At 41.9% G+C, this 22,102-nt stretch overlaps 1 protein-coding gene across 2 annotated transcripts in view; it reads left to right on the top strand.

Moving 5' to 3' along the window:
- EP300 (E1A binding protein p300) overlaps positions 1-22,102 on the top strand; it is a 1,713,356-nt gene that overhangs the window by 797,026 nt on the left and 894,228 nt on the right. For both annotated transcript variants that reach the window (XM_044076495.1, XM_044076487.1), the window contains exon 8: positions 10,633-10,770. In XM_044076495.1, the coding sequence (XP_043932430.1) occupies positions 10,633-10,770 (138 nt within the window). The remainder of the gene's footprint in view (positions 1-10,632; positions 10,771-22,102) is intronic.

Genomic DNA, 22,102 nt, shown 5'->3' with positions numbered 1-22,102 from the left:
GGTTTACACTTCTACCTTGGCTATAGGGGCCTTAAATTGCCAGTTTCATATGCTCAAATATTAGCAATATATCATGTCACTGCTTAAACAGAAAATGTTGATAAATTCTGAATGTGCAGAAAACAAAGAAATGCAGGATTTATTGCATGCAGCTGAACAAATTGGAAAGCATACTTTGCAATGTGGTTTCGATTCTCTGGAGGCCTCCTGCAGGGCCGCTGTTACGGGTTCTGTCGTTAGGAGGCATGCTTGGTTAAAGGAACAAAATTTGCCTGATCATGTCAAAGCAAAATTATTAGATGCTCCATTGCAGCATGATACTTTGTTTGGTGTTAAGGCAGACGAGGTGTTAAAGAAGATGGAGGACAAAGCTAAATCTATGCAAATGGTCAGGGATTTCTTACAGGTGCAGCCTCCAAGATTTAGCAGACTCTGGCCTACAAAGAATTGGTCCTTTCCAGTGTCAGACAGGCCACAAAGGGGCAGATACAGGTGCCCTAGAGGCAGATACCAGCCTCAAGGCTCCTTCAGGTCTAAACAATGGGGTGCTTTTACCTCCAAAAGTGGAGAAGACAAATCACAGCCATACAGGAAACAGTCACAATGACTTCCCCCTTCCTGCACCAAGCACTTATCTTCTGGCAGCACCTTCAGGGGGAAAATTAGCACTTTTTTCTCAAAATTGGCACATTATAACCCAGGAAAAATGGGTCCTAGACATAGTGTCACAAGGCTACAAGTTTCACTTCCATACTCTGCCAAGGGCAAACGGTTGGCCAAACCTGCCAAAAAAATCAATGGGTAGAGGCACAAAAACAAGTCTCATCCCTCATGGACATATGGGGGCCATTCAGCAAGTACCGGAGCAAGAACAGGGACAAGGATTTTATTCAAGACTGTTCTTGGTACCAAGAAAGGACAAAACCTGGAGACCAATACTGGACCTATCTATTCTAAACACATACCTGGATATACCAAAATTCAAAATGTTGACTGTACAGCAGCTTCTGCCTATGCTGGGCAAGAAGGCTTGGCTGGTGACTTTAGACCTAAAAGAGGCATACCTGCATGTCCCAGTCAGACAAACATGCAGAAGATACCTCAGATTCAAAGCTGGCTCAATGCATTAACAATTTTCTGCACTGCCCTTTGGCTTATCTACTGCACCCAGGGTCTTTGCAAAGTGCCTGGCACCAGTAATTGCATTCTGCAGACAAAGAGGAATATAAATATATCCTTACTTGGACGACTGCCTCATTCAAGCAGAGAACAAGGACATTCTTCTACAGCATCTGGCATTTGTAAAGAGATTTTTAACATGCTCTAGGGTACACGGTCAGCGAAAAGAAATCAAAACTAGTACCCTCTCAAAAGATAATATTCCTGGGTGCAAGCTTAAATGCAACTGCCCAGATAGCTTATCTCACGCCAGACAAACAAAAGCAACTGACTACGTATTTCAAAATGTTGGCAACAAAGGCCCAGTTATCTGCAAGAAAAATTCTGCAGGCTTTGGGCTTCACGGCATCCTGCATTCTACTAATTCCATATGCAAAACTGCATATGAGGAAACTTCAATGGTACCTAAAAAGTGTTTGGACTCAGCATTGCCACAGCCTGGAAACGAGGATTACTCTCATTTCCTGCCTGCAACAGAAGTTTCGATGGTGGGCAAAGGCTTGTCACCAGAACAAGGGACAGCCATTCACTTTACCCCCAGCCAGGAAGACATTAGCAGCGGATGCATCAGATTATGCCTGGGGGGCCCACATGGCAGGAAGATGTATTCAAGGCACATGGTCCGCAAACCAAATGCATCTATACATCAATCAAAGAGATGCTAGCTGTTCAGAATGCCCTGACAGCCTTCAAGGACCTATTTCATCCGGGACAACTACTGATAAAGACAGACAACACCGCGGTCATGTGGTATATAAACAAGCAGGGTGGCACTCATTCTTACCCCCTTTGCAGACTAGCCGTGTCTTTGTGGGACACAGCATTGACTTACCAAGTACATCTGCAGGCACAATTCCTGCCAGGAAAGATAAATACTCTGGCAGATGAACTAAGCAGAAACCTCATGGATCCCCACGAGTGGAAATTGGATCCACAAGTCTTCAGCATGATAACAAGGAAATGGGGATGCCCGCATATAGATCTATTTTCCTCTCCTCACAACTACCAACTAAAAAGATTCTGCACAAGGACTTATCACAGACAAGCATGGAAAGCGGACGCCCTATCTTTCAGCTGGAAAAACTTAGCAGTATATGCCTTTCCTCCTCTGCCTCTCCTCCCTAAGGTACTCCTAAAGGTCAGACAAGAGAAGCCAAAGATGATACTGATTGCCCCAGACTGGCCCAATCCTAAGGAACTTGTCTCAGTGCACGGCTTACCTCAAATACCTCATCTACTGTCCCAACAAAACAGTCAGATTCTGCACAGCCAACTCAAGATCTTAAATCTGGCAGCATGGCGGATAATGTAGTCCTATAAAACACAACTCTCCCTAAAGCTGTGATGGATGTAATTTTGGAGGCCAGAAGGCCCAGCACTAGAAAATCTTATGCTGGGAAATGGAAGAGATTCTGTGCTTGGAACCAGGCACAAGGAATTGACACAGCTGTACCAAATATTCCTCAGATTTTGCAGTACTTAACTGAGATGCTGGACAAAGTCTTATCTTTTTCATCAATTAAAATTCATGCCTCTGCCATTTCGGCTCATTACAATACAGAGCCACCAATCTTTTCTCATCCTTTGTTAAGGCAGTACCTCAGAGGGGCCAAAAACCTAAGGTCTCCAAGGAGATCACCAATACCTGCATAGGGACCTCAACTATGTCTTGGAAAAACTCACCCTGCCTCCTTTTGAGTCAGCCGCTACAGCTGATATAAAGTTTTTATCTTCGAAAACAGCTCTGCTCCTAGCAATAACGTCCGCTAGATGAGTTTCAGAGCTACAGGCACTCATGGCTGTGGAACCTTTTATCATTTTTTATCCAGACAGAATTTCCCTGAGGACAAACCCGACATTTATGCCTAAGGTAGTGTCCAGTGTGGCCCTTAACCAAACTGTTCATCTGCCAACCTTTTATCCAAACCCACCGAACAAGGGAGAGAGAATTCTGTATTCTTTGGACATACAGACAGCTTTGATTCTACTTGGACAGAACCAAAGTTTTCAGAAAGACGGTGCAATTACTAATGGCATATGCTGCAGGATCACAAGGAAAGGCTAGCTCAAAGCAGACTATTTCAAAGTGGATAGGCCACTGCATTCATTTCTGCTATTCACAACATGGCAAGCCAGTGCCTAAGGGCATTAGGCCACATTCAACCAGAGCAGCAGCCACCTCAGCAGCCTTCCTCAGGGGAGTACCAACCAAAGACATTTTAGAGGCTGCTACCTGGAGTTCAGTGCACATCTTTACAAAGCACGATCATCTACCACTCTGCTCTAAATCCAGGGCAGGCGCTGCCACTGCAGTTCTGCAGGGCCTCATAGCCGCTCCTAATACTATTTAGCTCCAGCCTCCCAACCATAGCTTTGGGATTCAACCCAATTGTAATGACTGCAACAGTGAAACACGAAGAACATAGTACAGTTGTGTACACTTACCATAAATGTAGATGTTCGAGTGTATTCACTGTTGCAGTCCAGGTTACCCATCCGCCATCCCCCTTATTTTTGCTGGAACTTCTCTGTACTTCTCTAAACTATACAACCTATGTGGTGTATTTGTTTGTAGATGAAGGTAAAATATACTTTGGTGCATGTATGTTTTATTAACATATTTTTAGCCTAACCCTTTGGGAGCACTTGACATCTGGGGCAAGAAAAACTGAAGAAAATGGCGTTGGCTGATCTTATATACCCCTGGCGCACTGACGTCAGGGAAGAGGCGTCAGCAACCGACGCCGGACCAAGACTTTGGAATTCAGGCCGACTGAGGGCTGCCTGCCAGCAGGATAACTCAATTGTAATGACTGCAACAGTGAATACACTCTAACATCTACATTTATGGTAAGTGTACACAACTGTACTTTATGACTGGATGGCTCTGTTTGCTTAAATCATATGGATTGGACCGCAGAAATCCCATGCAAGTGGTGTATTTACCCATAGAGCGTTTTGTGATTGGCTATGACTGGCAATATTTTAGGGTGCATTTTCTTATCTTATATGATATGAAATATATATGCATTTGATGCGTTTTCATCTGACAAGTGATAATATTCACATAGACATTTTTTTAGTATTGATGGTCGCATTGCGCTGCTCTTTAAATGTCAACAAAGTTGTAACGTTGGCGGTACACATGCTAGATTTACTGATGTAAGTTTACTTAGCCATGCCGCATAGTTTTTGTATCTAATAATAAAGATCTGTTGCTGCCAAGAAATGTTTTTTCGTACTGGATACCATATTTCTTATACTGGGCATCATTTCCCATAATATGATCGGTTTATCTTATGCAGAAACTAAAATAAGAAATATATGGAGTAGTTAATGCCAATTATATATGACTGGTTTGGTTGGTCATCAGATATTTTACAACTGGCCATAATTGACTGTTAATGTTATTCATAGCCTGCCTTTATAACCACCAGCTGGTCTTGTGCGGATGAGCTGATATGTTATTTTGTGATAAATTTCTGCCATTGGTTTGGTGGCGTTTTAGACATACTGTGTTAGGTTATGGAGAGGATTGTTCCCTTTTCATTTGTTAACCTCTATATGGTTGCCTCCGACATTTATTAGCTATATTATGCTATGAATAGCACAGGTTGGCACTTGCCAAAAAATTTATCCCTACCATTGATACTCACCATGTACGTTTTCTAACTATTGGGCCATTCTATGTGGCATAAGCTCACGGATGAGTGCAAAATAGTCGTTCTTGATTGGTTTATTTAACCATTGGGCAGCTTTTTGCTACAAGCACATGTTGATCGGTCCATAAGTGGCTTATGCCATTGGATGATATGCAAATTAGCTACTCTCTGACTGGTTTATCTAGGATTTGCTTTCCTTGTTGACTATTGGTTATACAAAAGAAAGTGTCATTTAGTATTTTAATTTTGATTGGTTACTTTTACTTTTTAAATGATGATCCCCATTTATCAAGATTATGATCTGATGAAGGATTTTTCCGAAAGTGCTTATCATTTGATACTACAAGGGGACTTTTATTACGTTTGATTTTCTGTTTTTGGATTACTGTGGATTACATTTTATTTTATTTTATTTAACATTTGTTGACCGGGAAAGTCCGACTAGGTTCCACAGATCCTGTTTTCAGCGGAGGCCCGGGAAGAAATGCTCCAGAAGCATGTCTTTAGAATCCAACATCCTACATCCAATAAATGATGTTATTGCAAGTTTGAAGCTCATGGTGGTGTCCCTTGTTTTGCTTTGCTTCTTTTCGTTTACTAGTGTGACACCTTCAGCAGTTGCAGGTATTTTTCTTTTCCTAAATTCCTGAGTGGGTGAGGGGTTTTTCTTCCCTTCTAGAATATACATATAATTTTGTGTAGGGGACCCTTTCTTCAGTGCCATTCTGTTTTTATTGATGCCAGTGAATTGTCACAGTGCAGACTCCCAAGTGTGCAGTTTATTTATTTTATTTATTTATTTTACATTTGTCCATTTTCAGCAGAGGCCCGGGGAGAAAAGCTCTATGGAATAACAGCTCATAACATGTCACATATTACAAATAAATATATTATTTACAGAGATTAGATGGGCAGACAATACAAATTACATATAGAATATTTTCAGTGATTAGAAGAGCAAACATTATAACAAATCGTCAGGTAGTGCTATTCAGTGAGACAATTGGATAAAATTACATAGTAGGCTACCTAGCAGATTTACACATTCCAAAGACAGGTTAACCAGGCTTGATACAGTGACATAGCCAGTTTGTTCCCAGGTGGTGTTTGAGCCTAGTTTTGAATTGACCAAGTGAAGAGAGTAAGGTAATATCAGCTGGTAGAGAGTTCCACGATCTACCTACAGAATTTATGAAGAGTGAGTCACCGGCTGAGTTATTAGTTTTACATATCTGAATAAGGAGTCTGTTGGAGGAACGCAGCGGTCTAGGATTATTATAGAGGGTGACAAGATCTTTAAGTACAGGGGTATTGTTAGGGTTATATATGATTTTTATGGGTCATAACCAATTGGTTATATAGTATTAGACTGGGTAGTTCAAGCCATCCAAGCTGGATTAGATTGATGCAGTGATTTGTCCTAAAAGGCAGCCCAGTGGCAAACCTGGCAATGTGGTTGTAACAGATTGAGAGTTTGTTCATGACAGTCTTGTTAACATTAGAAAGAAGAGAGGATACATAAAGAAGAGTAGAGAGAAGGTGAGATCGAACTTTGGTTGGGGGGGTAGGAAGGCTTTTATTCTGTAAAGTATCCTAGATTTTTGTTGATGGTTTTGATAAGTTGGTTAACATGTAGGTCGAATTTTAGATTATTATTTTTAATGACGCCTAATAGTTTAGTGGAGAGGTCAGGTGAGATTGTTTCATCATTTGCTTTTATTATAAAGTTAACGGCAATAGACCTTTGTGTAGGTAATAACAGCATTTTAGTTTTTTTAGGATTTAGAATCAGACGTTGTTGGAAAAGCCAGTTTTCTATTGTGTGTTAAAGGTGGTCTGGGTGGCTAACTGTAACTCTATTGGGGATGTGGCCGAGCAAATCAGGGTATTGGATACAGCTGACTTTTGGGATGACAGTATTCATATCATTGATGAAAGTGGAAAATAACAGGGGCCCTAGTATAGAGCCTTGTGGTACTCCAGGGGTGTTGGGTAGTAGGTTAGAGAGTTTATTCTGCCAAAGAACAGCCTGCTGTCTACCACTTAAGATTTAAACCATTGAAGGGCTTTAGGATCTAGACTGAGTTTTTGCAGGGTGTGGATTAATAGTTGGTGGTCAACCATATCGAATGCCTTGGAGAGATCCAATTAGAGGGCTGAAGAAATAGGGTTAGTTTCGTTTATGGTTTATTGTGTTGTTAAAGGTTAGTAGGGCTGAGGTAGTACTATGATGAGGTCTGAAACCATGCTGGGTATCTGCCTTGAGGTGGTTATGGATTAGGTGGTGCATAAACTGTCTCTGAATACATTTTTCCATAATCTTTGCAAGTGGAGAGAGTATAGCTATAGGCCTATAGTTGGAGAATTCAGTAGCGTTACCTCCTTTATGGGGTGGGATTACACAGGTTATTTTCCAGATAATGGGAATTTTAGCTTCTTCTATGGTTCGATTGATAAGTATCGATACCGGATATGCAATAGCATCAGCTGATTTTTGTAGGTATTCAGCAGGAAGTTGGTCAGCCGATAGTGTGGTGGGTTTTAGTTTTTTGATTAGGGTACGGATAAGTGATGTGGCAACAGGTTGAAAACTAAATGAGAGTAGGTTTCTAGAGGTGGTACATTCTGGGCCAAGGGAGCTAGGAGGTAGTTGGCTGGCTAGGGCCTGAATTGTCTCGATAAAGAATCTGATAAAACTATTTGAAACATCCTCTGGGGGTTTATCACTAGTGGCAACTGGGACTGGGTAGTAGTTTGTCCGGGGGTGTAGTATGTAGTAGTTTATTCAATCCCGCCCAAAATGTCTGTGGGTTATTTTGATTTTCTGTCTGTAATTTGCAGTGGTATTGTTTTTTGTCTTGTAGTATGAATTTTTTAGTTTAGTTCCTAAGTTGCCTGTATTTAATTTGATCTTGGGGGTGTTTAGTTGAACGTCATAAAGCCCAGGCTTTGTTTCTAAGGTTAATTTTGCATCTAGTCTCTTTTGAAAGCCACGGTGCAGTTTTTGCCTTTGTTCTTTTTAAGCGAATAGGTGCGTGTAACTCGAGGATCTCAAGGAATTTATTGTTAAAGTACACAACTGCTTCCTCTAAGGGGAGGAGTTTTAAAATAGACCAATTGCATGATTTTAGTTCCTGTTGGAATTTGGCTGAGTCAAAGTGTTTGTTATTTCTAACATTTCTTAGTATGGGTTGTTGGGGATTGATATCTTTGTGCTTAATTATATATGTGAGATGGTGATCGCTTAGACTATCAGGGAGGGTACCAGAGGTGTACAGATGGGGGTGACTATTGATGAGTACCCAATCAAGTATGCTTTCCATTTTGGTTGGGCTTACCTACCCTAGTAGGGGTGTTAATGATTTGCGTAAATGAGAGTAGGTCAATATGGGTGATTGGGGATTCTGATGAACAGGTGGCCCAGTCTATATTGAAGTCTCCGAGAAGTAGGGTTTTTTGGGGGTAGTGACTAGATAGCCAGTGTACAGTGTCTTCAAGTGTAGCTATATTGTTACGTTGGGGAATATACATGCAGATGATATAAATGCATTTATTTTTGTTAAGTTGCAGTATGGTGGCTAGAATCTCTAAGTTATTAATCTGAGGTGGTTGTACTACATCTGTGGTTACATTCAGCTCTGATTTATAGAGTATAGCTACCCCACCCCCCCTTCCTGGAAGCACAGTCCAGCCTGTGTATGTTATACCCAAGAGGTAGTACTTCATTGTCTGTAGTGGTAGGTTTTAACCAGATCTCTGACAGACAGAGAATCTCAGGAGAGTGAACAGCAAGGAGTGCATGCAGTTCATGTACCTTGTTATTAATGCTTCTAATACTAAGATGACAGGTTAGGAGAGAGTTAGATGGCCTGGAAATTGTAGGTTTGTAGCTTAGGTTACAGGTAGGGGGGGGAGTATGTGTCTAAGGTGGATGTGCCAGGGATGGGGTGTATGTCTCCACCAAGTAATAGGCTTAGACCTAAGCTTGGAGATAACTTTCAGGAATTTGTCTACAAGTTTGTGGTAGAGTTTGATTCTAGTGCTAATTTTCCTAGAGTTGATGTGTAGGAAGAGAGAACAAGATGTTGGATATGTCCTGGTACTGTAAGTATGGTTCAAGGTGGGATGATTGACAACTTGGGTGATAGTATGGGCCTTTGGAACTTGAAGTCCTGCGAGAGACTGATTTTCATATAAGATAAGGAAGTATGGGGCTAATAGGAGGGGTAGTAAAAAGTAGTGCAACATTGTTTGGGATGTGGCTTGAGAGATAAGAAACTGTTATACCTGGAATTGCAGTACCAGAAGATAGTGTGGTTAGGTAACTGTATTGGAAGATGGTGGGAGGCTGCCCGATGAAAGTTGCTAATCAGGTAGAAATGTAGAGGTAGTGGGGGCGGGTGGAAATTGGGGTCAGGGAGGGAAGCGCAGTGAACCCGGGCGTAGTGAGGGCTTACGGAGCGGGGCTATTGCAAATCCCAAGGTTTTCTAGTCTGTCTTAGAGCAGTTAGGTAGGTATTATGGCACTTTTTTATGCATTTAATTTTGTTAGCTTATAGGTTCAATTTATAGGAAGTGAAACCTTTTGATTATGTCCTTTTGTATTACACTTTTTAAAGTTAGTATGCTACAAGTAATACAATTTTGGGGTTGTTTTGATGGTAACATTTCAAAGATTAGAGGGCAGGGGTAAGCTACTTTTTAGGTAGGGTTAGGAATAAGCCAATTCGAATTCTCTAATGAGAGAGAGAGAACAAGGTAAAAAGAAAGGTCTAGCAGAAGAACAGCTAGAAGGAAAGGAGATTTATAACGGAGTCGAGTTCAGCAAATTCAGAAGAAGACATGAGTAGAACGAGTGAGGTACAAAAGGGGATGGCAAAAGCGGAAATAACTGCAGAGCCAAGTTCTATAACTGCACAGCAAGGAACAGTCACTTAGATACTTTTCACAGTATCTGGTGGTCTATGCAGCTGACAGTTTTATAGACTAGGAATTAGAGAAATAGAAACCTTATGCCAGTAGTGAGTATGGAGTGGGAGAAATATGGACAAGTGTATTGAGAATCAGAAGACTGAGTAAAACAATGATTACAAACTAGAAAGTGTTGGGTTTAGAGAGATCTCTGGTGGGGGTTACCAGTAGTTTGCACTCCCTGAATACATTCTAATGAAATTTACAATCATAGAAGGGTTAAATCATTAATGTACACTGTAATGTTCCTGTACTTTAAGTAAACCAGCCACAGACTTTTGCAGATGCAGCTTGCTGGTAGAGAACTGCTATAGGGATGCCCCATAGTGTTTGTATTAGCTGACAAGTGGAGGTCACACTGCTGGAAGATGCCAAAACAGCGGGCTTCACAGACTAGACTTCTAGCAGTAACCACACCCAACTAGAACATACTGATGAGTACTTTGCCAGAAAAGAAGCTAAAACTGGCATGTGCCAAACCTATTCATTGTGTTTTGTATGTGGGTTAGGAAAGAAATCCATTTTTGTCTTGGGGGTTATCCACAAATACTCTGCAGTTTTGACTGGAAGGGCAGATATTTTCTTTTGCATTTTCTGTTAGAGAAGTAATTCTGCTGCACCTGTGATACTGCTGTTTTCACCTTAGCATATGTTAATTTGCTCACACAGCCCTACTTGTCCTACAGTGCTTAAATATTCTTTGGAGACCTTTTTTGTTAGGCAGGGTTACTGGTGCATGCTCAGAAAAAAAAATCACTAGTTTTTGAGATTGCATCATTAACTGTTGTGAAAATCATTTCTTTTGCAATTTTTTTAATAGCGCAATGTTGAGTGACAGCAGTGGTGTTGGAAATCTTAGTGGCATTCCCACTGCAACGCAGCCATCAAGTACTGGAATTCGGAAGGCATGGCATGAAGATATTACTCAGGATCTCCGAAATCATCTGGTTCATAAACTGTAAGCAATCATTAGAAGTATATTTTTGTGAGTTGAAGCACTGGGAATGACGTTTATATTTAATCCACTTAATAGAGATGTTCCAAGTCTTTGCTGTATTTTCATTTTTTTTTTAAATATTTTTTTTATTTGTGTGGCTGTTTGCTTCTGGAACCTGAAAAGGATTACTTGGTGCAGTCATTTTTTTTTAAATATTTGTTTTATTTGTGTGGCTGTTTGCTTCTGGAACCTGAAAAGGATTACTTAGTGCAGTCGTTTCCAGAGTCTAATAATGAACAATTTCAGCAACAGTATCAAAACAGAAGTGATAGTTTACACTTGGTATTACATCCTCCTTGGAGATTTTTCAAGCATAGTCAGCTTTTTGATCTGTAACAGTTCCCAGTAGTCATGAAAGTCACTTCATTATGAAGTAGTTTTTTTTTTTTTAATTTACTGTTCTTGTGGATTTAGTTTCAACTCTCCAGCTGCTGAACTCATCTTAGCAGTAGTGCTTTCATCTTCTGATTGACAGGTTGTCAGGCATAGAATCCTTTTCACATTTTTTTTTTTTTTTTTTTTTAGAAGTTTGTTTACCTTATTTTATCAAGTTTTATTTTGTTTTGTTTTACAGTAGTTTTTATTTTGTAAATTTTAGGCTGTTTGTGTTTTGGTTTCATTATACTTGGATATGTTCATAGGTAAGTACTAGCCTAGTTGCTCTTGCAGCCCTTTTTAAGCCTAGCCAGTTTCCCCTTTTTGTGCTTAAATTAACCTATCCCTTTTGGTTAGAGAATGATGTCCTTCATGGATGCATCTGCAGTCATAACAGCTGGGTTGTCCTGTCGTCAGGCAGCCCGTCAGTCGGCCGGATTCCAAAGTCCGGGTCCGGCTTCGGCTGATGTCGCTCTTCATCCGACGTCATTTCTGTTGGACTTCGGGTATAAAGGCATCAGCCGACGCCATCTTCCCCAGTCTTTCTTGCCGCGTGGCGCCCGAAGCAGAAGCTGTTCGCAAGTGCCGGTCGGTCGGATCCAGAGATTTTTTCTACCGAATACTACTTCGAAGACTTCTAAAGCTAAGTACCCCGTTGGGGACTCTTTCTTGCCTCAGCCGATGTCAGAAAAAGTTAATAATTGTTTAACCTGTGGGAAACAAATACCTCATAAAGATTTCCATTCTTACTGTCTGCCTTGTTTAGGCCCAGCCCACGACGTAGCAGCCTGTTCGGCCTGTGCTTCCTTCAACCGATTTAACGCTTAGGCGCCGGTCGGAGTTTGCAGAACAGTTGTTCGGTTCTGACTTTGCTTACATGATGTCGCCGCAAGCTCCGACTACACTTTCTGCCAAAAACGCAAAGAAAGACCGACACTCGCGGTCCGTGGTTTCGGCTGAAACCACGCTTAAGCAAATCATGAGTGTCTCGGTTTCGCGAAACCGAGAAAACTGATATAGGTACAGCCGAATCTATCTCTACACTTGAGGCCCTGCTACAAATATTGAATCGGCCTCTGAAACTTTACCCACTGACTTATCAGACACCATTCCCTGGATGTCTCTACCCCAGCACGTGGTGCTGCTAGGCCTCCAGCTGCCATGTCCATTAAGGCCTTCGCCAGGGCTAAAGCAGCCAAGTCTACCAAATCAGTGCCTGTTAAACCACCCTCAACCAGGCCCACTTCCAGTTCTCAAATGCTCACCTTGGCAGAAGATTTGATTTCTTTAATTAGAGGATCTCAACCTCACCCAGACAGGGCCTCTCAGCCCCCAGATAAGAGACCTAGGGCAGAGCCCCCTGAGCCAGTGTCCTCTGATGACTCTGCAGATGAATCAGACATTACTGACCAGCCAGAGGCTCCTTTTTCTAATTTTGAGGATTCTGATGCTGAAGAATCCATTCCAGCTGCTTCCCCTCCTGAAGAATTCTCCTTTGGGGAAACCTTGCATGCCATGCGAGAGCAGTTTCAATGGCAGCAACAAGAATTCTCAGATTCCCGAAAAAGACTCAGAACCTTTCTGCACCTTCCACAGCACAGGCCCTTAGCTATACCTCCTGTTCTTTCTGTGGTAGATGACGCTTTTAATGATGTCTGCTCTGCTCCAGACTCATTACCCCCAGCCCCTGCCAAACCAGACAGATTTTACAGGGTGCCTGACACTCATCACCACCTTTACAAGGCCCCCCTTGCAGACCCAGAAACTATATCCCAGGGTCCCAAGGCAGTTGCAGCGACCATAGCTAAAAACCCTACTCCTTCTGAAAGGGAAGCAAGGTCATTAGACAGATGGGGTAAAAAAGTATACACTTCAGCTACTCTCTCAGCTAGAGCTTTAAACTGCCAGTTTCACATGATACAATACCAAGAGTTTATGCTTGATCAGTTAACTAAAAATTAACCACTGATGAAGCTCTTGACAAGAAATATGTATTAGAAATGGTAAATAACATACAACAGGTTAGTAACCATTCCTTAAAATGTGACTATGATGCACTGGAGGCTTCATTTAGATCAGCCATGACTGGCACAGTGATAAGAAGGCATGCATGGCTAAAGGAGCAAGCTCTACCAGATCATGTTAAAGCTAAATTGTTAGATGCTCCTATGGATAAGACAAGTTTGTTTGGTGCACCTGCCCAGCAGGTTATGAAGAAAATGGAAGAAAAGGCAAAATCAGTTCAAACTGTTAAAGATTTCCTGCAGGTTCAACCCCAAGGTTTAGCAGGAACTGGCCTGCCAAGAATTGGTCCTTTCCTGACTCCACAAGATTTCAAAGGGGCAGGAATAGGCGTTCCAGAGGCAGAAACCAAACCAGAGGAAGTGCCTACAGAGGACGACAGTGGCAAGGTAACAACAGAGGCACAGACACAGCCACTGCCACTACTTCAACACAGCCACAGTGACTTACTCCTAAAACCGCCTACCAGGGAGCAAATAGCAGCTCCACTAGGCGGAAGGTTAACTTTATTTGCAAAGAACTGGCACCACATAACAAAAGACAAGTGGATTCTGCAAATTATACATCAAGGTTACCGATTCCACTTCCACACTATACCAGTCAAAAGAGGAATGCCAAATCTACCTCCAAATCAAAAAACAGAAGCTTTACAACAGATAATGGAGTTAGCAAACATGAGAGCTGTGGAAAAAGTGCCTGCAGCAGAGAAAGGAAAGGGGTTCTACTCCAGACTGTTCCTAGTTCCAAGAAAGGAAAAAAGTTGGAGACCAATTCTCGACCTGTCCACCTTGAATACATACATCATTGTCCCAAAATTCAAAATGCTGACCCTACAGCAACTTCTTCCCATGCTGGGCAAGGAGTGTTGGCTGGTAACTCTAGATCTCAAGGAGGCATACCTGCACGTCCCTATTCGACCAATCTGCAGAAGATACCTCAGATTTCTTGCAGGATCAGAGCATTATCAATTCTCAGCATTGCCTTTTGGCTTATCTACTGCGCCCAGAGTATTCACAAAATGCCTGGCATCAGTAATCGCATACTGCAGACTGCAGGGAATTCATATTTACCCATACCTGGACGACTGCCTGCTACAAGGGGACAACAAAAGCAAGTTGACAACAGATTTGCAAAGGGTCATTTACTTGCTACAAGCATTGGGATACACAGTCAATCTACAAAAGTCAAGACTGATACCATCCCAAACAAGGACTTTCTTGGGAGCGGAATTGGACACAGTCAGACAGATGGCATTCCTAACTACAGAAAAACAAAAAGATCTCCCTCTTTACTTCTTGTCGCTAACAAAGCTGAACAAATTAACAGCAAGAAAAGTTCTGCAGGCCTTGGGCTTCATGGCATCATGCATAATTTTGGTTCCATTTGCCAGGCTACATATGAGAAAACTACAGTGGTACCTACGGAATTTATGGTCCCAACACAGACACAGCCTCGAAACAGAAATCCCACTAATTCCATGCTTAAAACAGGAGTTCCTATGGTGGGCCCAGGCATGCCGGTCCAACCCAGGCCTTCCCTTTCACAGATGTCAAGCAAGCCAGAGCATTACAACAGATGCTTCAGACCTAGGATGGGGGCCCACATGCTGGACAAATGCGTGCAAGGATTGTGGACTCAGGATCAACTTCACCTGCACATCAACCTAAAAGAAATGCTGGCTGTAAAACTGGCTATCCAAAAGTTCAGACCATTTCTCAAAGAGGGCCAGCTGTTGATAAGGACAGACAACACCACAGTCATGTGGTACATCAACAAACAGGGAGGCACTCATTCATACCCCCTATGCAGAATGACTTTGGAACTGTGGACCCTGGCACTCAGCTACAACATCCAGCTGCAAGCAAGATTTGTACCAGGAAAAGAAAATACTCTAGCGGACATTTTAAGCAGGACCACATCAGATGCTCACGAATGGCACCTGCACCCGGACATCTTCAGGAACATTACAAAGAAGTGGGGAATGCCTCAGATAGATTTATTTGCATCTCCTCACAATCACCAACTCAAAAAATTCTGCACAAGGACATTCCACCCACTAGCATGGAAAGTGGATTCGCTCTCCTTCAGCTGGAAGGGCCTAACAGTTTATGCATTCCCACCTCTCCCCTTGATGCACAAAGTACTCCTAAAAATCAAGGAAGAACATCCAAGGATAATCCTGATAGCTCCAAACTGGCCAAGACAACACTGGTATCCACTACTAAGGAGCTTGTCTCGGAACAATATGTGGCCAATACCCCTGATGCCTTTGATGCTAACTCAGAACAACTACAGCACCATACATCCAAACCTGAAAACCTTACAACTAACTGCATGGAACATCACATAGCAGCAGCTAATCAGGAACTTTCCCAAAGAGTTAAAGACATTATTCTTGAAGCACGCAGACCTTCAACAAGAAGAAACTATGCTGGAAAATGGAAAAGGTTTGCCAGTTGGAGTTCTGAAAGAGGAAAAGATGTGTCAAACATAGATATACCTAACATCCTGGAGTATCTGGCGAACTTCTCCATTCAGGCCTGTCCTACTCCTCCATCAAGATACATGCATCAGCTATTTCAGCAGAATACAGCTTTGATCCACCTGTTTTTCACACCTCTGCTCAGACAATTTCTCAGAGGAATCAAGAATGTAAAACCTCCAAGAAAACCACCATTACCAGCTTGGGACTTAAACTTCGTACTAGAAAAGTTGACACTATCACCCTTTGAGCCAGCAGCATCAGCAGACTTACAACACCTGTCATGGAAAACTGCTTTCCTACTGGCAATTACCTCAGCAAGGAGGGTTTCAGAACTACAGGCCCTAATGGCAGTGCAACCCTTCCTAATCTTCCACCAAGATAGAGTATCCATGAGGACTAATCCAACATTTATGCCTAAGGTGGTATCCAGAGTGTCTTTAAACCAGGCAATCCACCTACCTACCTTCTTTCCCAACCCACAAAACAGAGGGCAAAGAATACTGCATACCTTGGATGTACATAGACAGCTACGCTACTACTTGGACAGAACCAAAAGCAGCAGAAAGACTGACCAACTTTTTGTGGCCTATGCAACAGGAAGAGAGGAAAAGCTATTTCCAAACAGACAATCTCCAAATGGATAGGAAATTGCATACGATTCTGTTACTCCTTCCATGGAAAACCAATTCCACAGAACATAAGACCTCATTCTACAAGGGCAACAGCCACTACCACAGCCTTCTTACGAGGAGTGGCTACCAAAGACATTATTGAGGCGGCTACTTGGACCTCCGTGCATACATTTGCCAAGCATTACAATTTGCCTCTATATTCCAGATCCCGAGCAGGGTTTGCCACTGCTGTACTGCAAGGGATCCTAAACACACCATAATCTATCTTTATCCTCCTCCCCCTAGTTGGCTATGGTATTCTACCCAGCTGTTATGACTGCAGATGCATCCATGAAGGACATAGTACAGTTTTGTACCTACCATAAATGTAGATGTCCGAACTGGATAGCATCTGCAGTCAGGATTACCCTCCCTCCTTCCCCTCTGAGGTACTCCTAGGGTGTTTACCCTCCTAATAGCTAGCTGATGGGGGGGAGTCTTTTATGGTGTATTTGTTTGTATATATGTACATACATGCTTATTTTTGTGGTTACCTCTATCCTTTTGGAAACATTGGCATCTATCCAAAATTTTTAGCCTTCAGGAGGGCTTCTGGCATCTGGGGCAAGAAACACTGAGGAAGATGGCGTCGGCTGATGCCTTTATACCCGAAGTCCAAAAGAAATGACGTCGGATGAAGAGCGACATCAGCCGAAGCCGGACCCGGACTTTGGAATCCGGCCGACTGACGGGCTGCCTGACGACAGGACAACCCAGCTGTTATGACTGCAGATGCTATCCAGTTCGGACATCTACATTTATGGTAGGTACAAAACTGTACTATCTTACCCGCCCTAAGGTCGTTAATTAAGTACACCTGTCGCAGTCCAAGATGGCACATATTAAATAGGATAACTATACAGAATCAAGTCTTTCCTGACTAACTTTAGACAGGCCATACCCAGAACTCATCTTCTCTCCACCCTGTTCTACTCCTCTCCCAGCTTCACTAACAGAAGCAAAAGTGATCTAGCTAAGCTTGAAACCTGCTATAATAAAATAGCTAAATTCACTAGCAACTGTGCTGATAAGTCTAACCACTGCACTGCCTTACATAAACTAAATTGGGTAGAACTACCCTATTATTTAGCACAACTTTCATCACTTCATTTCTACCACAAGTAGCTTACTTTTTACTTTACCGATCCATCCCCCTTCTCTTCAGTAACAATCCACTCTCTGACTTCTTCACCTACATATCTCAACATCTCATCCACTGCCCTTCCTCTCTTTTCTGTTCCTTCTCTATCCTCTGCTGTCTTCTGTACTCACTCCCTCCCTTCCCTATTCTACTCTCCTGTTTATTCCCGTTTATCAAAATTTGCTCTACTTAACGCATTATATATTTGGGAGAGCATGTCCTCCACCAATCCGATGAATTTTACATAACTACGGCACTGTCTGAACTATTGACTGTGTACCTACATACTTATTTGACGTTCTTGGCAACCTGCCAATTTTTTTATCAGCAACCTGCATTACTTTACTTTTTAATCATTGTAACTGTAGGTGTTTTTAAGATGCGTTTTACACTGTAATCATTTTAAACAACATGTCTCATTGTATTTTATGATGTGTAATTTCTGTTTTTCTGATTATCTTTACTTTTATTGTATTATTTGTAATTTTGTCACTGGAGCTTTTCTCCCCAGGTCTCCACTGAAAATGAGCTCCCACCCAGTCATAGTATCCCCTTAAACAAATGTTAAATAAAAAAAAAAAGAATACCCCTAATGAGGATAACAGGGATCATAATGTAGATAATTTGAGGGGACACATGCATGAGATAAAGCATTTGTGAATTGTGGTAGGGCATGAGCTTCTTTAAATTTTTACTGCTTTTTTACAGTTTGCATTTTGCTTGGTCTGGGGACCTTAATCTTGTAGTATCAGTCATAAAAGTGAAATAATTTTGGATTGCTGCATGAACTGTACCTTATGTGTACACTTGTACTGCATTTACTGTTTACTGATTAGATTCCTTATAACTTGTCTCCTGTAGCTTGTGCGGAGCTGTGCAGTGGTGGTTTGCAGTACCCTTTATAGACACAGGCACCTAGAGTAGTACTTTTCGATATAAAACTTAGTCTGTTATTTAAGTATCTAGCTGAATATAGAACATCTAGTTTGTCTGCTGAGAAGCATTACCCAAAATAGTGTTTTAGATTAGTTATGGATATCTTCCCCCAGCCCAACAGCTCCCATTTTGGTTAGGTACAAATCCCTCTTGCCCTCCCCCTTGTAGATCACAAAAAAAGAGGATCTGCAGCCTTGGGTTTGCACACTCCTACTGAATCTGTAGCTATCCTGGTTAAAATATTTGCGCCTCAGTCGCATGGTAGAGGGTTTGATTCTCACCTTTGAAAGGGAAATTGAATAGGCTTAAAATGGCCCACAAGGGCAGTTAGACTAGTACTTGCTTATTACCAATGAAATGGGCATCCTGAGACAGTGTAGCAGTTGTCTCACATTAATTACAACCACCTTATTCTTAAGTAGATTGATACAGTTTGTAAGAGGTAGTTACACATCATTGATGGCAATGTTCTTGCATACAGACACTGATAGCTCCAAACAGGTTGCCAGTAACACACACCCACTACACATGCTTTGCTTCAGAGACACAAACTGACATATGCTAATATTCTTAAATGCAATAAAACCTAACCTCGGAGGTGGGCTCCCAAGATGGCTGCACACCGAGTTTCTAGTTCTCCCAGGGTGAAAACAGAAACTCACCAGAGAAGGCCAGCAGACTTGTGTTTGAGTAAATATCAGTTACTGGCTAGTGAATGCACTACCCGGATGCCAGTAATAAAGAAATACAGAAGACTGGGAAAAAATCAGCTATAAAAACTGAGGAAGAAACACTGTCTGGAGAAAGTTCTATAGCTGTTAAGCAAAAAGCAATGCAAACTTCAGACATGACTTCCAGTAACCTACAGGAAGATATAAGACAACTGCATACAGACTTGGTTAAACTAAACAAAACACTGATGGAGTACATCAACACAAACAACAAAAGGCTGGAAAAAATGGAAGAAACTTTAAACAGGTATTCAGATGAGATGATAATACTGCAAAAATCAATGGTCAAAATGAAGAAAAGGCTAGCTGAGTATGAGACTGTTCAGGAAGAGCTGTTTTAAAAAATAATAGAATTAAGAGAACAGAGCCCATAGGGAAAACCTGAGATTTTCAGCTGTACCCAGAGGAGCTGGAAGGAGCAGACTGCATTAATTTTATGAAAGCAAAAATAAGTAACTGGACTGGGATTTCACAGCAGGAGTTATTAGCTGAAAGGGCACGCCGTGTATTTGATCCAAACTTAGCTATAAGAAAGCGACCTTTAATAGTAAAGATGCAATCCTACAGCAGAAGGAGTGGATTCTGACAAAACTGTGGCAGAAGGACAAAGTACTAAAAGTGGGGACAGCACAAAGTGTTTGTGGAGAATTACTGTACACCAGGGAGAAGACGAGTAAATTCATTCCACTATTCAAAGAATGTCAGGGCACTGGTGTGAGATTCAAACTGCTGTATCCAGCTGTCTTTAAAGTATTCTTCCCTGGAGGATCAAAATCTTTTTTTGATGAAGTTCATGCTAAGGAGGAAATACAGAATTTTGTCCAACAAAAAGTGAGTTGTGAAACTGAAGGAGATTCTGCTGCTTGTTCTTCTGGTAAGAAAGACCTCAGAGAAACTGTACCTGTGAAACCTTTTCCAGTGTTTCAACAGCAAATGTTGGAGAGAAGGAAGGGAGCACGAGAGTTGACTAGGAGAATCAAGAGTATGTTGAAAATGAAGCAGAGACCGGATTTGGGCGATGGAGAACAGTAATGAAACCAGTAACTCAGTGTGGGATTACAGTGCATTTATATTTGTGAAATATGACAGAACAAGAAAATCTGGAAATATTGGACTTTTTTAAAAATTCGTGGATTTGTAGGGGACTTTAAAGTATATGCCCTTTTTCATGTCATTAATGTTAAGAAAAAATGCTTTGGGGAGAAAGCTAATTGTAAGTAAATAAAACATTTTCTTTTCTTAATAGTACTGTATATGTGTTGTATAGGTTTCTTTGTAAGTTAAGTGTAATGGGGATTGTAAACAGGTGCTGCTGTTTTTTTCTCCTCTCTTTCTTCTGGTACAGTTTTGAGAAGTACAGGTAATGCAAAAAAAAAAAAAAGCCTGGTTAAAGTCATGACAGTTAAAAATTCATGTGCTGATGTTCTTCGTGTTTCACTGTTGCAGACATCACATTTGGGTTATCTGCTTGCAGTAGCCCTCAGTTGGCCTGATTAACAAAGTCTTGGGTCCTGCGTCAGTTGCTGTCTCATCTTCTATGACGTCAGGTGGTCAGGGGTATAAAGCATGCAGCCGACGCCATTATATCAGTCTTTCTTGCGGTGCAGTGCCCGAAGCAGAAGCAGTTTGCAAGTGCCAGTCAACTGACTCCTGAAATTTTCGTTTTCCAGTTTCAGAACCTAAGTCTTCAACTAAGCTAATTACCCCATTGGGGAAACTTTTTCTTGCTCTAAACCGATGTCAGCAAAAGTCAATAATTGTATTTCTTATGGAAAGCAAATACCTCATAAAGATTTTCATTCGTACTGCATTCCTTGCCTAGGCCCTGACTGCAACGTACCTCGCTGTCGGTTTTGGTGCCTTATTTAAACAACGAGCTATTCGTCTGTTTATTTACACTTTTAAATATTTTGGTACTCTATTCAGCTGTCCAGATATGGCTTCGGTAAGCCACCCGACTACCGAGATTCTGAAATAACACAAAGATAAAGACAGAGATGGACCGCATAGGTCCAAAGCTGCCAACGACACTTCTAAGCTAGTTGCCAGTTTGCCGGTACTCGGTGAGGTGCTTTCGCAGCCCCTGTTACCCGCTACTTCAGATTTGCAGGCCTCTACTGAGATCCATTCAGAGTCCGGTATGCCGCGAGATGTTTCAACTGTGGAACTTGCGGATGTCTCTACCTTGGATGGGTCCAGAGGCACTGCAGGCACAGGCTTTTGAGGGTGTATTCAGGCCTACTGACTTGCATATTAAGCCGACACCATCTTCTTCTTCAAGGCCTAAAACTTGATTCATGCCTAGAAAACCGACACCCAGACTGCATGGTCAGGCCTCTGTGCCCAAAAAAAAAAAAGAATGGCTGAAGACCTTATTACTTTAATCAGAGGAAGCCAACCTTCCCTCTCTAAGAGACCTAGGACTGAGTTTTTTATGATTCTTCTGACCAGGATTCTGAAGTTTTGTTTCTTCTGATGACCAGGATTTACCATTATCTACCTATGAGGATTCTCTATTCCTCTGCTTCCCCTCCAGAGGATTTCTCTTTTGGTGAAACCTTGCATGCTCTTAGGGGGCATTTTCTCTGGGAAAGCCAGAATTACTCTCACTCTAAAAAGAGGCTTAGGGATTTCCTACTCCTGCCGCAACACAGGCCTTTAGCTATCCCCCCTGTACTGGACATAGTTGATTGATGCCTTTTTGGAATCAGCTTGGCCCGTGACTCTTCACCTCCTGCTCCCAAAAAACCTGATAGATATTTTACAGGGTTCCTGACTCTCTCAAGTTCCTTTTTAAAAATCCTACTGTGGATCATGAGACCATTTCACAGGGACCCAAGGGCATTAAGGCTACTACTGCCAAAAATCCTACCCCCTCTGATAGAGATTCCAGGGCGCTGGATAGATGGGGTAAGAAGGTATACACTTCTGC

Source organism: Protopterus annectens, chromosome 1.part1, assembly GCF_019279795.1.
Source record: "Protopterus annectens isolate FY-2018-M chromosome 1.part1, PAN1.0, whole genome shotgun sequence".
Taxonomy (NCBI): domain Eukaryota; kingdom Metazoa; phylum Chordata; order Ceratodontiformes; family Protopteridae; genus Protopterus; species Protopterus annectens.
Note: the sequence above shows the minus strand (reverse complement) of the source record. Positions and strands in the feature narration are given on the sequence as shown.